The sequence below is a fragment of the Micromesistius poutassou genome (assembly GCF_964030765.1).
Source record: "Micromesistius poutassou genome assembly, chromosome: 6".
In the NCBI taxonomy this organism is placed as follows: domain Eukaryota; kingdom Metazoa; phylum Chordata; class Actinopteri; order Gadiformes; family Gadidae; genus Micromesistius; species Micromesistius poutassou.
In genome coordinates, this window is record NC_140276.1 from 13,811,156 (window position 1) to 13,828,107 (window position 16,952).

At 42.7% G+C, this 16,952-nt stretch overlaps 1 protein-coding gene across 1 annotated transcript; it reads right to left on the reverse strand.

Annotated features, from left to right (window-relative positions):
- Window positions 1-107: 107 nt before the first annotated feature.
- st3gal5 (ST3 beta-galactoside alpha-2,3-sialyltransferase 5) lies at window positions 108-16,572 on the reverse strand. Its single transcript, XM_084469391.1, has 8 exons — window positions 16,525-16,572; window positions 15,096-15,191; window positions 13,237-13,357; window positions 9,371-9,580; window positions 8,448-8,581; window positions 6,403-6,589; window positions 5,309-5,467; window positions 108-1,259 (listed from the first exon to the last, which is right to left on the reverse strand). Exons 2-8 carry the CDS (start codon window positions 15,125-15,127, stop codon window positions 1,002-1,004), a joined length of 1,101 nt encoding a protein of 366 aa, XP_084325517.1. The 5' UTR covers window positions 15,128-15,191; window positions 16,525-16,572; the 3' UTR covers window positions 108-1,001.
- Between the last annotated feature and the right edge of the window lie 380 nt (window positions 16,573-16,952).

Genomic DNA, 16,952 nt, shown 5'->3' on the forward strand with positions numbered 1-16,952 from the left:
TCAGCAAGAGGATACGACGTTTAGCATAGTAAGACAACTTTCTATTGGTTAAACATTGATAGTAACTCAACGTATGGAGGAAGGTATGCATGGCTCCATAATGCATGTGTTGTTCTTTTATTAGTTATTCGTTAGGCTATGGAACATGGTGGTCAATATTCCCATGATCAGTGCACATTTGATCATACACTTGATATTTACTCGCTGTAAAATAGTTCTTAATAAGTTGATCTAGGCTGTTATTCCATAATGAAATATGAGCAAAAACAATGTAGTATAACAGTGCTAGTGCTAGTTGAACTTATATAATGACCTCAAGGGTAAAAGGGCTTCAAGTACAACACAACGCAAATGGACGGGCATTGGTCAAACATATAAATCATACAGTAGAGAGCACATTACTTTCTTTTGAAAAAAGGTCAAAAAATATCAAAATAATTTAAGTGTGCAGCAGATTAGCAATCCAAATCAATCATAACAAATATAATAACTTTACAAGGATCAATAAGAGGATATTAAGGTATAATCTGTAAATGTAAATAAACCAAAACATTACAATTAAAAGTTTCATATTCTAACAGAGTCTCAAACATCGACCAGTGCAGTTTTAGTTTCATCCCAGATTTGCAAGACGGAAGTCCTTCACCATGGCAACAGCAGTGTCCAATGTCTTCTCCTGATCTTTGGTGAAGACCTTTGCCTGAGGCTTCCCTTCTTTGTTCGAGAGCTTTCCTTCTCTTTATCCCGTACGTCGTCTGGCAAAACACTTTAACGTCTTAGTTCCCAGCATTACCAGCTTGTTTGCATCAGTGAACTCATGGATCCAGAACATTTCCATTCTATTCTTAAGACATATGTGGATCATTCGTGTCATACAATAAAATTGTCACATGAAAAACTAAAATTTGAGATTGCTCAATATTGCTTTTTCCTTTCCTCATGACGGGTTCCAGGGCCCTCCTGGTTCCCCCAGTAGCCGCCCCCCCCCCCCCCCCCCCCCGTCAGCCTGAGCAGAAGGAGCAGTGCAGCCCCCCTGTCAGATCGCTGATGGCCCCGCCTTTCACCAGCTCCCGCAGCAGCTCCCGCTCCCGGTCCACGTTGTGCATCTTCTGCTGCAGCATGGCGGCCATGGGCAGCCGGTCGTAGTAGTGCAGCGGCGCCCCCTGCTGGGACAGGTTGTAGCCAAAGCCCGCCAGGCTGACCTCGTCACACAGCAGGCTGGCCAGGGAGAGCGCCGACATGCCCAGGGTCGGGACGTTCTGTCGGGGGATCACAGGACACGTTGTTATGCAACATGTAGTTGTCCTGTTTGTATGTAATTGTTGTTCACAGCGAGTGCACTTTACAGTCCAAGACAAATCTCTCATTGTGGGAGAGATTTATATAATTCTGGTTCTATATAAGTTATCTTATATAGATATTCTATATAGGTTCTATATAAGTTATCTTATATAGAACCACAATCTATAGGGGAGAGTGGGGTGAGTAGTGCCACTTTTTACCCAAAGTGACTTTAAAGTGAGGCCATGACAGTAATGTCTCCAAATGAAATATGTATGTATATTTCAGGATGTGGTGCATCCCTGGCAACAATAACTATGGATCTGAAATAAACTGAAATATAGCTTTCAGGAAAAAAAGTGGTCTCGTGGCACAACTTGCCCCCGGTGCAGGGTAAGTTGTGCCTTTGGAGAGAATACGTTGGGGTAAATTGTGCCATTGATATATATCTCATAAACTGTAATGCTATATAAAAGCAAGACAAATCCATTAGAAAATGACTAATTTAAGGTTTATTTAAAGTAAATATAGGGTTCCAACCAGGATAATGCTGAACATCCTTTCTTCTACACCAAGAAGATGACAAGAACAAAAGAACAAAATGAGAAAGAAAACAAGAACAAAATTAAATTCAAAATCAGGCCGTAATTGACTGAAAACCACAGATCCGGCCTACTACTTAACATTCCCCTTGTCGATGCTGCAGGGGAATATGAACTTCTCCTCCCTTCTGGCTGTACCAAGATTTTTTGGTGTTGGTAGTTTTCAGAGCACATCACCTCTAGGGATTGTCTTTAAATGTGAAGATGGGCTTTCCATCCACCTCTTACAACTTTGCCTTAGAAATTTTGCACTGATGTCGGCATCATCAACCTTCTCCACCAATCCAACGTAATTATAGGTTGTAGTTTTATCTGCAAAGCTCACAATGACAAAGTCACTGGCAGACAAATCTTTGACCTGTGGCATTGGTTGGCTCCTTGTGTGATGGTACAGGCAGGTCAGCAGCAGCACTGGTGGAGGACTCTTCTGGGTTTGGTTTGGGTTTTGTCTGTTACCATTGATGGGGCATAATCTTCATCTGGGAAGATATCCCTGTTCAACGGAAATATGCCCGTTGCTCTGAAACCTGATGTGATGTGTGTGGGTGTCATTGCAGGCATAAATGCTTGCTTAGTTCTGCAACCTCGTAAATCAATACGGTCGACCAGGATGTGTGCGCATCCAACCATCCGTCACTCTGTTGTAGTAGGTTTTCAAAAGGTTGGCAAAACTCACCCCAACCCTACCATTTTGCAAAACTAGCAGTTTAGGGATAACATTAGACTCATAGTGTAGCATACTAAAGCACTAAAACATGTGTCAAATGTTTTCAAACTTGTATATAGTATATAATATATATACTAATATACTAATATACTAATATACTAATATACTATAATTGTTCAGACGCAACAATCAAAAAACCTTGATCATAGAAATTTTACTTTGAAAGGCAAAAAAACGTTTTTTGAGCTTAAATGTGCAAACCTCTCATTCCATGTGTCTCCCTTCTTTGCAGGATGAGTCTAATGGATGGCTCTTCAAAAATATGTGGTCACATGACCAATTTTTTCTATGGTTTTCTAGAAACAAGGGGTGGCACTACTTCCCCACTGGCACAACTTACCCCACTCTCCCCTACTATAACTTTAAGTAATATAACAACTGCTGATATGACTACTACACTTACAGCACTTTTAGCAGCTTTATCTTACAGAGAATCCATTACACAAGCCAGTTTACAAAGTGCTTGTAGGGCTTAAATACTTCCACAGATATAGGGCTGTACGGTATGGACTTTGGTATGGACTATGGAAGTTTATCACGGTATGATTTGAGGCATAGACGGTAATGGTATTATATCACGGTAGGCCTATGTTAATTTTATCTTCTTATTTCTATATAAATTCTGAAGGGGTAAAATACTAGTTAGGCAGCTATAACTGTACTTTTGTATTACTAGGACATATTTCACATAGTACAGAAGTATTTTAAGAACATTTATTGAGCAAAACTGCAATAGAAAAAATCTAAAATATTTTTCTCAATTTACTTCCATCTCTGAAAAACACAAATGTTTAATAGTATGGATTTCTTTCTCCACTTTCTTCGCCTTATAGTTTTGTCATGTCATTGTCAATTTTTCGGTAACGCTAGGATCCAGTGTTTTGACCATGTCTTTAAAATCAGTGACGGCATTTGTTATCTCGTTCCACCGCTGGCTTTTTTGTCGTAAGGACTGGCTTTGGAAAATGCCTGTGTAACTGTACGTTCACACCAAAAGCTGTAAAAGATGCAATATTGCTGAATACCTCAAAACGCAACGCTGCCAAAAACATTTACAGCTCATATCGCTCATTCCAACATTCGGTCTTGCTCTTCCATTTAAAGGAGCCGTGTTTTTTGCCTACTACAGCCTCGGCCTAGTTGAGGCAAGTGCTGCTGCTGATTCCAAGCCACAAAAACACAAGATAAGCTTGGTCAATAGAGAAAGAATAATACGCTTAAATACATGAAACACTGCTATCTAATTAATGGAGCGATTGCTTATAGACTATAGCCTATTTGATTGCGTGTGTGTGTGTGTGTGTGTGTGTGCAAAGTGCTTAAGGCAGTTTCGCTGTCAAATCTGTCCCTGGGGAAAGTAACGTTGCGCCGAATTGAAAAAGGAACTACGTTTCGTTACCAAATTCTCAATAGTAACGCGTTACCCGAATAATTTACGTAACTGTATTTATGCGTTACTTACTTTGTGACGCGTTACACACAACACCGTCTACTGGTCACGCCGGTCACACGGTAATGTCAAAATCCATACCGTAGCACAAATTCACACCGGTGTACTCTCTATACCGTTCATACCGTACACCCCTACACAGATATTTATGAAAATCGAATTGAATGTGATCTTATTGAATGTGTGGTGCACTGTGTCCTCTCTATAGTACTGCAAACGTTACTTAACACAATAACAGCTCTGAAACAAAAATAAATACGCTAGTCCAGCCGTAGCAATGCAACGAGCAAACAACGTGGCGAGAGTCAGAGTTATCAACACAACTAAAAACAGCTATCTCTCGTCAGTAAAATGCAAATCCTCCTGACAAATAACTGCATCATCACACAAGCTGTGTGTGCACTTCAGTAGAATATATAGACAAATGTATGGACTTATATGTACAACGTATATTAACTTAATATACTAATAAAATACAATTTATATATTCAATTAATTCCTGTTATTAACTCAAACTTTTTATTGAAAGTTAACCTAGAAAAAGCCTAATAATAATATATTGAGTGAGGAGGTCATGGTGCAGTCAGCTCACGATGATGAGCCTTTTGAACAAGTGAATCATTGCTGCTGGTACTGACCCCTTCCTATACTGATTACCTAGCTGACAATCAGCAGTATGGAAGATTTGCGAAACACCTGTGTGTATACTTTAAGTGTGGAAGATTTGTGTGGAGATTCTGCTAAGGTTGCAATTTTGCATCGCACTGGTGTGAATTGACTTTCACAATCTTACAATACCACGAGCGCAAACATTCTGTGGTGGAAAATGTATTATTTCTGAGCTGGGCTTGTTGTGACTTGTCAATGAGCCTTCATGTGAGCTTTGTAAAGGGTCTTAGTCACAGAATATGTAATCCCAGTCCTCTTAAATGTTTAATGCATGCCGGCACTCCATATTTGCAGGCTGTCCAAATGTGCTCAGGCAAGCTACCAAAGCTACGAGGCTACCAAAGCTACCAAGGCTACCAAAGCTACTGAAGCTACCGAGGCTACCAAGGCTACGAAGCTACAGAGGCTACCGAAGCTACAAGGCTTCTACGGCGGTGTTTTACTCTCAAAAGATCATTTTCACAACAACTCCTACCACCCTCAGTGAGAATAGACCCCTAACCCCTGGCAGTGTCAGGGCCCCGCTCTTCCAGATGAGCCAGCAGACAGGATCTGAGAGCCCTGCCTGTCCTCTCTTACCGGGTCCCAGCCCCAGAGGCGGCGCTGGGGAGGGGGGTACTGCAGCAGGCCCATGGCCGTCTCTCTGATGACCTGCAGGTTCAGCAGTCTAAACCGCTGCGGCTCCAGCGGGATCCGATCCGGAACTTTCTGCCAGAAGAACAGCCAGTCCCACAGACCCTGTGCGGCACAAGAGAAGAAACAGCTTTTTACTAGCCTGTACAATAGTTCTGCTGACAAGACCTAGTGCTGTTCAACACTTCTGTAGGCATATCACATGCCACTGCATGCTTCAAGGTTTACGAGTAGAACAACGCCAAGGACATCACATGTTATGCTCATGTTGGGGTCTCCATGATAGTATTCTAACATAGACAAATCAGTCAAAGTAAAGACTCTTACTGCCAGATAAAACCTATTACACGTTTAGAGTTACATCTAGAATCTTAATAATGATTCCTGTCAGGACAGCATTCTGAATTCCGGCGCCTGTGAAGCCGTCCCGTTCACAATCAGCCTGCAGCGGTTAGTTAGCCATTAGTTAGCGGTCAGTAAGCCTTAGCCAACCTAGCCAGTGACCTCACAGATTGTGATGTGAATAAAAAAGACCTTTGGTCGAAAAGGTCAATCATGTTGGGGCATGCTGGGGCATCAGTTGGATGGTTGTAATTGGGTATGGTGAGAGAATAACCAACACCAAAGGTCATTGAGTGCGGGGGGTGGCTGGTTCAAGCAGCCTCAACTGGCCCTGAGGCAGACTATGGGCATTGGGTGAGGCTGCATACCTGTTAACATTGAACAATCACCGTGCAAAAGGTTAACCCAGGTATCACAACACTCACTCAGGTAGATCTTCTGCATGGCAGCACAGCATCGTCATTTCTCTTTATTTGCTTACAAACTGGTTTCCAACGCCACCCTGAGGCGAGTAAAGTCACTTAGGTGGAGGGGGGCAGCCGCCTAGGTGGCGTGTAGCATAGAGCTAAAATGCTATGTTGAGAGATTCACCAGTCCCTTTTGTTTAAAAAGTAATAGAAAGATGATTCAAATGTGATAATAATAAATCCATCCATTCATCGTGTTTAAAAGGTGAGTGGATGCGTACACGCACATACCACGGTGTGTTTGTTGATCATAGCAGACAGCCAGCTGAGGTCCACTGCCTTGTAGACCACAGCCACAAACAGGGGCTGGGGGTCATGGTCTGCCCACTGGCGTGGCGTGCCCTCTGGGTAGCTCATCCTGATGCTGGTTCGATTCCCCACATCGCCGCTGAACTTGCCCAGGGGCCCGCTGTTTAATCTGTTATGGTTACAGAGAAGGAACATTTCAAAAATGTTATGTAAATGTTCATTTACATAACTGGTTCTGCGCCTCTGATGTTGGGTTTGGTTGAATCCATCTCGCCTGTCAGTCACAGGTGCGTGAACAAAGAACTTTTCAAAGTTTTGGTGGAGAAATAAGGGAGGGATACAGCAGAGAGGGAGGGGATGTTATTGGGGTTGTCAATTTTTTAAATATTACTCGACATATGTAATCGGTAGTAATGGTGTTTTGGTCATTGTCTAGTAATTTACTACCTGAGTCCAACTGATTCGGGCTCGGGCCATCACCAAACACACTCAGGGAGTATGCTTGTGTGTGTGTGTGTGTGTGTTGCATGGCAACATGGAGCACCAGTTCATGTATCACTGTCATGTAACCTCTACGATGAACAGGTTTTCCAACATCACCATCCTGCGTCCCCCAGTAAAAGTCACAGAGGTGGCGTGTACTAGCATGGACTACACTGACACCCAGAGTGGGGTCTCTCGAAGCAAGAAAGGGACCCAGAAGGGCTGTCCGAGGACGCACTGGGCCCCCAGCAGCGGCGACATACAGCCGCCACATAGCACCAGCCCTTTCCCCAACAGAGCAGTGGAGCCCAATGGAGGCCAGTGGAGGCAGCGGGCGCCACAGGAAACTGTTGCCTGTGGCAACAGACACCCTTGCATCCAGCCGGCAGCAGCCCGGGCCCAGCCAAAGGCCCCATCTCCGGTCGGGGGGGGGGGGGGGGGGGGGGCGCTCCGTGTTGCCTGGCGACATGGAGGTGGCGGGCAGCATGGACTTTGATACATTGATCGACATTTTAGGGGGACGTTGTTGATTTTGAGGAAGTGCCACAGTGTTTCTCCTACGAGACTTGATTAGCCGAGGTTATGGTGAATTTACTTTCATCCAGGATTCATCTTTGTTAGAACTATCTCTGGAGACAGAGACAGAGATCACAGAATGTAGTAGAGTATTGCCCACAAAGGATCCCATGACACACTCTGATGTACAAGCAGGGGCACGGGCCATGCCCATATTCTTCAAGAAGTCCGTGACTGTTATGCTGGTCTTATCTATCTTCTGCTGGCTGAAATCGAAACGGGTTGCGTCATGCCACAAACGTCTTTAAACAGGGATTATGGCATGTTAGGTAGGCTATATGCAGGATGTAACCTACCTAAAGTCTATGGGTGTTACAGAGGCAGACACCATGACCAAAGCAAATCTGTTGTGGAGAGGAGAGGCAGTGTAGCCTAAGTTAAGGACAACTCTGTACCCATGCACACATTGTGGTTAGGACTTCTAACAATCAATAGCTAGAAAATTTCACAGCCAGAGCCATAAAAACACACGTCAATAATTATAGGCTTAAACCTGTGTGTGTGTGTGTATGCGCACCCTCATCCGTCATATTGTGTAGAATAAATAATGAATAATCACATTTTCAAGATGCGATTGATGATGGCTTTTGAAGCCTAACATGTGCCAGCGTTTTTCAGGTTCCACCCATCAGAGACTGATTGACCTAGTTCTTCCAGATTGAAGACAGCTGTTCTGAAACTGAATATTCTGTCCAGGGGAGCGCTGTGGTTTAAGCCAAAACGTATCCAAGCACTTTGAAACAGGGCCATGGTCTCTCTCTTACATTCTTAAGCCTTAACTACAGCAGCTTCAAGGGATTAGGTCAAATTAACACACAGTTCATTTGCTCTTTCATAATTCACATTCCGGCCACATTCTTCAGTGACTGACCCGATGGGAAAGAGGGCCGCCGTTCCAACGCCTCAGACACAACAACAACAACAACATCATCATCGTCGACAGACAGACAAAACCAAAGCACGCCGACCTGATTACGGTATCGAAGCGGTCGATGAGAGGGCCCAGCTCCAGGTTTCTCAGAATGCCTCCATTTCCCATGACCACACAGCGGCGGCAGGACCCCGGGCCCTGCTGCTGCGTGGGCGGCTCAGCGCGGGGCAGCTGCAGAGGACAAAGGACAACAGGCTGTCTGTGTGCGGCGGACAGAGGGAACACTGTGTGTTTGGGAGCAGCACTCCTCCGACTGAATAGAGAGGGGTTCATGAAGACTGATGACCCCCCCCCCCTGGGAGGACCAAAGACTGACACATGACAGCCGATGTTGCTTTGGCTTTGTGTTTTTGTAGTTCTTTATGGAAATGACTTTGGTCACTTCTGCCTTCTAACTTTAGATATCTTTGTGTATGTTGTATACGTCTCTGTGTTGGTAGACAGCTGATAGGCTGAAAGCACAAGATATAATTAGTTTGAATAACCGATTGAGGTAATGTGATAATAACATGTAACAACATTATAATAATGTACCGTGATGTAATGTCTGTGATTACTTGACACACATGGATTGCCACATTGCCCAACATTGAGGCCACAAGTTATCGCCCGAAACGCATTCGTATTCAATCCTTCATAACCTTTGAATGAAATGCAGTCTACCCAGACCTCACAAAATACATCATATTTTGATGATCTAGCCACCGAGAGACAAAAATGATGGCCATTGTATTACCAGGAGGCAATCACATTTCTTCCTGTGGACCTTGAATGCTGGCGGGTCATTCTACATCCATTCATTTGTTGAAAGTGGTTTGTCATTTGATATATCTGTATGTCCCTTCCATTGAGGGCCATTGGGTGTTTGTCCCCTGGTGAATGTCTTGACAATAACCAGTCAAGCACCAGAGATGGTGGAGTCTCTCCAAGAGATAATCAGTAGATACATATTGCCCCCACCAGCCTAAGCGTGTCTTCCAGCTTGTCCCGCAGACCTCTGAACCCAAAGGGGGGCGGGAAGAGGAAGAGGTCATCGGGCAACGGTGCATCGCTCCCCAGGAAAGGCTGGGTCACATGACCAGAGGCAGGAAGTCGGTCCAGCAGGCTCCTTCGGGCGTTGCCGGGACGACACTTCTGTTGCAGTACGCTCTGCACGTGCTTGTGTACCCGCTGGAGGGAAAATAAAAACACACGAGATGGTGAGTGGCGAGTTAAAGGGGAGACGATACACATTAACATATGGACACGAACCCCAAACACCTCCAGCAGCACCAGCATCACCTGAGAGGAGCGGTTGGCTGGAAGCAAAGGAGATCGGTCCTGATAGCCCCGTGAAATATGTTCTGTCACCATATATTGTCAGTGGTGGGCGGTAGCGTTGCTACATGTACAATTTATCAATTTTTATCATTTATCTTTTTTATTTTATTTGATTATATATATATTTTTTTATTTTATTTTATGTTTTGTCTTACCTTTTGCACTATTTGGATTTTATGTATTGTACTGTATATTGCTTATCTAATTGTATATAATTATATCCTTTTGTTCACTGTGGGTCGGAGATAAATGCAATTTCGATTCCTCTATATGTCTGGCACATATTTTGAAATTGTCAATAAAGTTGACCTTCACTTTGACGCTACTAGTTTAACTACATTTCTCAGTATTGTGGGGGTAACATTGCTGTTTTCTAAATCAAAAAGCTTTTCTGTAACTAAGCTCTTTTATTGATCAAGTAGCGCGGTAGCGTCCACACTACATTAACAGAGCATCTCTGAGGCTCAAGCTCAGTGGAGCTTTCTGCTGCAGTCTGAAATCAATGGAAGCATCAGTACCCCCGTACACGGACAATAAACACAGGAAGACGTCAGGTGTTCTGTGTCGATGGGAGCTGAAAGAATCCCTTCTGTATGACAGTGACATCACGTACCAAACATTGAGCTGATGATACGACCATAGACACACACACACACACACACACACACACACACAGACCAGACACACAAAGGGGATTAACTCGTTTATGGACACCCTTGGCTTATCATAGAAATGTGAGCTTTATCTCTTAATCCTGAATACACAGGTCAATCTGGTATGGCATGGTTCTAGCGTGTGATGGGAGTTGAGATCTCAGGTTATTGTTGACATAACACGATGCAGCACTTTCATGCTCAGAGTACACTAAATATGCAACTCTGCATTCATCATGATTCGCCATGCATGCATTGTATGACTATAGTTCTCGACCGCTTGATTCGTCACAATTCGTTAGTTCATATTACTATATATTTTAAAAGGTTAATGAAGGTTTTGATATAGAAGCTCACCGCAGTGATTTTAGTTTGATGATATTTGCTTGCAAAACGAAAAAGCTTGTTGAAAAAGGACAGATTTCTTTCAGATGAGTCTTGTCTTAACTCTACAACGGCCACCAACCTTTTCAGCCCAAGATCCCTAACCTCAGCCTTGGTGAAAGGCAAGATCTATCAATAGAAGCCAGAATAAGAAAAAAGAAAAACTCTGGATATTACATCCAACAGCCTTTTATTAGGCTAATTGTATTAGAATTACATGAAATGCCTTGGTCCAACTTTCAAATTGACGCAACCAAGAAAACACTTTAACTAGTGTCACGATCCTACAGTTGGGTAATGTTAAGCTGGTGGGTAACTGGTTGTCATGGCGGATGGTAGCAAGATGGCTGCTGAACAGACAGCATGGTGCCCACACTTGGTTTCACTAAAAACCCTCTGAAACACTATGTGAAGGCTATTCCCCTTAACAAGGACAGCACCAGGATTAGGGATTCCTAAAGGGGGAACATGACCGCCCCTTTGTCGTGTATGTTTGTCAAGTGTTCGTCTATGTTATATGTCAAACCATAACCAAACGGGACAGGCTAACGTTTACCCCAACGCTTGGGCTATCCCTCAACCAGTGAGAAGGACCAGAGCTCGCCAGGAACCCAGGTGAGTCACTGCTCACGTGGCCGGAAGCTAGTTGCCTGCCAGCTGTGGTTTTTACCACTTATGCGTCTCAACTCCTGCCTAGACAGAGAGCTGGTTCGAATATATCAGTGGGGTCGTGACACTAGCTTATAAAAAACAGGCCAAAGATCTACCAATCGACGGCAGTCGACGGGATGGCGATCACTGCAACAACAACTTAATCTTTGCATATCCATTTCCAAAAATAATTGGGTTGAGTAAGACAAGTACATTTTGGTGGGCAAAAAAGGCCCGTAAAAAGATACTGAATTTATCTTGTGTCCTTAGCTGAGCCACATTTCTATAAAATGGCACCCATTAATCCATTAATAAAGGCGAAAGATGGCAAACAAAACAATCCGGGAGTCTGTATGGGACGCTCCTTCACACCTGAATTTTAATTCCAGTTTTTCTGTAACGTGTATTAACATGAATGAGCTGAATAAAACATCATTCCTAAACCATCCCACACCTCAGAGAAAAGGTCAGTGCACTTTTACAAACTACAACCCAAAACCTTTGAAATGTAAAAAATGTATTCATAATAATAATGAATAAACATATTGATGCAATGCTGACTCCTCCCATATACTTCTTTCCTGTCATCAGAAAGTACACTTTGGGGGAATTTCCTGTCAGACTTCCATTTCCTGTGAGATGTTTCCATGCCTTTTCCGGATACTGTATTGTTTTATACTTAATTAGTCCCAATGGGATATTGTCTTGGACATAAAGGCTACCACATGAATATAAATGCAATTATCATTCAGCAACAGACAACAGAGGTTGCATCAATATATAAACAGGGTTCCTGCCAGACAACGTTAAACTGGCGATGCACCATCATGTATCCTTTAGATGGTACTGTCATGGTAAAGACATTTCATTTCTAAAACGGCCTAATAGGTAAAAAATCAAGTTAGTATCAGAAACAGTATCAGTATCAGTATCAGTATTAGTTATCACGTTAGTGCTGTGTGGAGGAAGTCTCTGTCTTTCAGATTGTCTCTTGGTCCGAGTCCGTTTGTTAGGGTGTCACCAAATGAAAAAGTAATCGGCTGGTTTAAGCTTGTGTTTGTGTTATCGCCACCAGTAGAAAATCTTCTTGAGCCCTGTCATTACAATAAAGGTCAAAGCTACTGGCCTATAGTCATTGTTCTCTTGAGGCACCAGTGTTTTGGAACAGGACTCATTACAGCTGAGATATGGACTGTTTTGAATCCACAGAGCTTTTGAAGCTTTTTTCACTAACAGTAGGCAAAGTTGCCCTGTATCGTACTCAAGTACGATTTCCGCCCCCCCCCACTGTGCGGCTGGCCTGTGCTCACACTAGGCAATCTCAACTGGGCCTGAGTACGGTTGCCTCTTGTACACATAGGTTGTGTATCCGTCCGTGTGCGCGCGTTGGCTCATTAGCATCTGTACCGTCACCTGAGCACATCTCTCCGAAGTGTACTGAGGCCACGGAATTGAACTGTACTTGAGTACGGATGGCGTGCTCACACTAGCCAAACGATCTAGACTTTAGGGGGCAAACGTTCTCGGGCACCGTACAGATGGCCGAGTGTGAGTGCGCCTGCCGACAGAGACCCAGGCTGGTCCTCACGTCTTCAAAAGGAAAGCTGAGACAGCGTCAGGGCTGTAGTCTTTTTTATGTTTGTTCTTTTATCAAGTCTTGTGGATTCCCTGGGACGCAAGCCTATCCTCGGAACACAGTCATCAGTTATGTTGTTCTCGACACGGCCACGTTCGACTTCTGTTTTTATGTTTGCTATTGACAAGGAACAGGGACAAGGTGAATCTGAGTTAATTGCGGGGTGTTTTCTTATGGATTACCTGTCGGTGTGCATTGTCGACGTGCAACTTAAGAGGCTTGGGACTTTCTGTCTCAAAAAGGGGAAGAGAGACGATGCCAAGACTCACGAAACCCAAGACCACCAGAGGAAGCAACACCCGCCTAGCAAACAGAGAAAAAAAAAAGCATCCATATACACACACACACACACACACACACACACACACACACACACACACACACACACACACACACACACACACACACACACACACTTTAAGCAAACTTAAGTACTTAGTACATTTGTGAAACTAGCAGTTTCAATGTTTATGGAACATTTCGTCCAAACCGTTCCAATTACACAACATGCTAATCCCACTACCCACTACCGATGTTACTACTACCTAGGGATTCAAAAGCCCCCAATAATTGATTGATAATTCATTTCAGGTCTTACCTTTTTAGGTCTTATCTGAAATGGCATATTTGATAATAAAATTCAACCGAATAGCTGTTTGCTTTGCCAACTGCCTGCCTGCCAAAGCATTGTCCATTTACTAATCAACAGGAAGGCAAAAATAACCATTTTTGGAATGATAACAAACAGTGCCTGTCAGTGACACGTCACAATCCCCGAAACACATCTAGCACATCACACACACACACACACACACACACACACACACACACACACACACACACACACACACACACACACACACACACACAGAAAGAGACAAAGAGACATACAGAGAGATTCTAGAATTATCTTGTCTTACTGTATACACTAGGATTGCAACTTCTTATTTCCATGGTTTATTGATCAATTAATTAATTGAATCCTTATAATAATACAATAAAAATGCTGTTTTTAAATGAATAAGTTGTTAAAATTAATATTTAAATTCCACTTTTCTAAACCTCAACAGACAATGGAGTCAGTACAAAATTTACTTTGAAGTACAGTTGTTAATTTATTGCAGTGTTTCCTCTAGAAAGCACAAATGTGCCTTGAACTTGGCAGAAACTAAGTTAATCTTTTATGTTCATTTTCAGCTATTTCATTCCAGGGAATAATGGACCGTACATATTAAAAATAAATAAAGATCTTCTCACCAACATGCATTCCGGTTAGGAACGGTGTAACACTTCCCCTTCATCATCGATCTCCCCTTTTAAGTTAAGCATTAACAACCACAAACTGTGGACGATTGTCCCGAGCATTAAGAGCTTTAAGAGCATTGACATCAGCCTTTCTGAAGCCCTGATGGCTCAGACACAACGCAATAAAGATCATGTTTCTCATGCAGGTTCGTGTTCCTCATAGTGTGTGTCGCCCAGAGGAGCCACGGAGCCTCGTGATCAAGATAAGATAACAACTTTAGTGATTGATACAACAGCCCAGCAGTCGTGAAAAACACAATACAATAAAAATACAAAGTATTAATAAAAACTAAAATAGAAGCTAAAAGTAAAAAGTAAAGACATACAGAACAAACAGGGCAAACAAACCAGACTGTATAAACAATATAAATTATAAAGTGTTAATTATAAAGTGGCATAGTACCAGTACTTCACAGTATATTAAAGTGTATAAATGCAAATGTAAATAAAGAGAAGTGGCCCAGTGGTCTAGTGTATATATATATATATATGATATATATAGTGTATATATATATATATGATATATATACACACATACATACACATATATATATATATATATATATATATATACTGTATATATATACACATGCATACACATACAAACATGGAACATCACACCTGGAACGGTGCGTTAAACACCACAGCTCCTCCGCACCGTCCCGTCTGTGAGCCGTGTCTCCCACAGTGGTCCCAGACAAAGCCCTGCCTTGGAGTCCCTCTGTCTGGGTCTTACCTGTAGGAGCCCAGGCGCTTGGGCCACCTCATCGCGACCCGGTTTCAGCGGAACAACGAGGCCGTCCTGCAGACGCTTCTCATCGCCGCCCTCCCTCTGGGCCGAGGAAGCAGAGGAAGAGGATCGCAGAGAAGGAAGAGGATCACAGAGGAGGAAGAGGAAGAAGAGGATCACAGAGGAAGAAGAGGATCACAGAGGAGAAGGAGGATCACAGAAGAAGAGGATCACAGAGGAGAAGGAGGATCACATAGTGAGAGGCAAGCCTCAACAAGTGCACTCGTGTTGAACGCAGCACAGCCAACATTGACTACTTACAGCCAACATTAGAAAGAACACCATACTGAGAAAGCTGTCAACCCAAGAAAGCCCTGACAGCAGGACCGGTCTCCACAGGTTAACTGGAGGAGGAGGACCGGTCTCTACAGGTTAACTGGAGGAGGACTGGTCTCTACAGGTTAACTGGAGGAGGACCGGTCTCTACAGGTTAACTATCTGGTTAAGACATTGGAAGACATTTAACCTCTCAGTTTTCTGAGGATCTCAAAACGTTTCATGAGGTTACAAATGAATGGCTTTCAATGCGGATCTTCATGGATTTTCTAAAACTCGCATTGAACCTTCAGGATGAAATACTTTAAGCCCTTGTCTGGTGACCAGATGTCCTCCCCTTCATTTGTACTTCCACACAAACAATGGGCGTCGATACTTAAGTGATCAATAACATAACACACAACACAGTACTGATCGAATCTGTTTCTGGATTACATTCATTCATCTTTTACGGATCGTCATCAAAACACTTATAATATACACTAACAATGATATCCCCACCATGCTTCCACACTACTTTGGATTAGATTGGTCTCAAAACACTTTAATATGTAATATCCAACCCGTTATTATTGATATCATTAAATATTATATTATAAATATAATATATACATATTATATATATATATATATATATATATATATACATATATATATATACATATATATATATATATATATATATATATATATATATCTTATATAAAAGGCTGAGAGGTTTATAACCAGTTATACATATATATATACATATATATATATATATATATATATATATAAATAAACACACATTATATAAAGGATGAGGTTATAAAGCAGTTATATATATATATATATATATATATATATATATATATATATATATAACCATTAGGCTACATAAAGAGGTTTCTTACATGCTCTGTATTAACCTTTAACGGGTTGCCGTTAAACCAAACGGAGTCTACATAATCAGCGCGGTTTCACCTGCTGCAGCCTAAACGTGTTAATACCACCAAACCCGTGATGAATACATGCAACCTGCTATAAACGTATTAATAACACCAAACCCGTTATGAATACGAAGATACAACAGCCTGTAGTAGATGACAACGATCCTTACCGTTGTGATCTTATCGTCGTCAGGTCTCCTCGACGACCCAGCACATCTGATGATCAGAGCGAATGCGATCCTCAGGGGCGCCGTCTGGTACCCGGCCGCTGATTGGCTGAACCGGAGCTGCGCTGTTTGGTACGCGACCGCTGATTGGTTCAGCCAGTCAGCCACATGCCAGACGGTACCGCCCCGCTTCCGTTACTCTTCTGCCACAATAAAAGCCATCTTCCTTTCTATTTTTTTTTTAAGAAATATTTTTCATTTGTATGAGTTTATGAGTGAGATAGACAGGAATGTATGGGAGATAGAGGGGAGGACATGCAGCATAGAACTGCAGACAGGAATCGAACCCGGGTCGCTGCGATCAGGACTGTGCCTTAACGGTACTTGCCCCTCTCCCTTTCTATTTGCACTGATTAATGGGAACCTCTTTG

Coding starts and splice junctions, on each gene's coding strand:
- st3gal5 (XM_084469391.1), bottom strand. CDS start 15,127: ATGAGGTGGCCCAAGCGCCTGGGCTCCTACAG. Junction 8,582..9,370: donor TGGAAGACACGCTTAGGCTG/GTGGGGGCAATA, acceptor TGTCCTCTGCAG/CTGCCCCGCGCTGAGCCGCC. Junction 6,590..8,447: donor CGCTTCGATACCGTAATCAG/GTCGGCGTGCTT, acceptor TAACCATAACAG/ATTAAACAGCGGGCCCCTGG.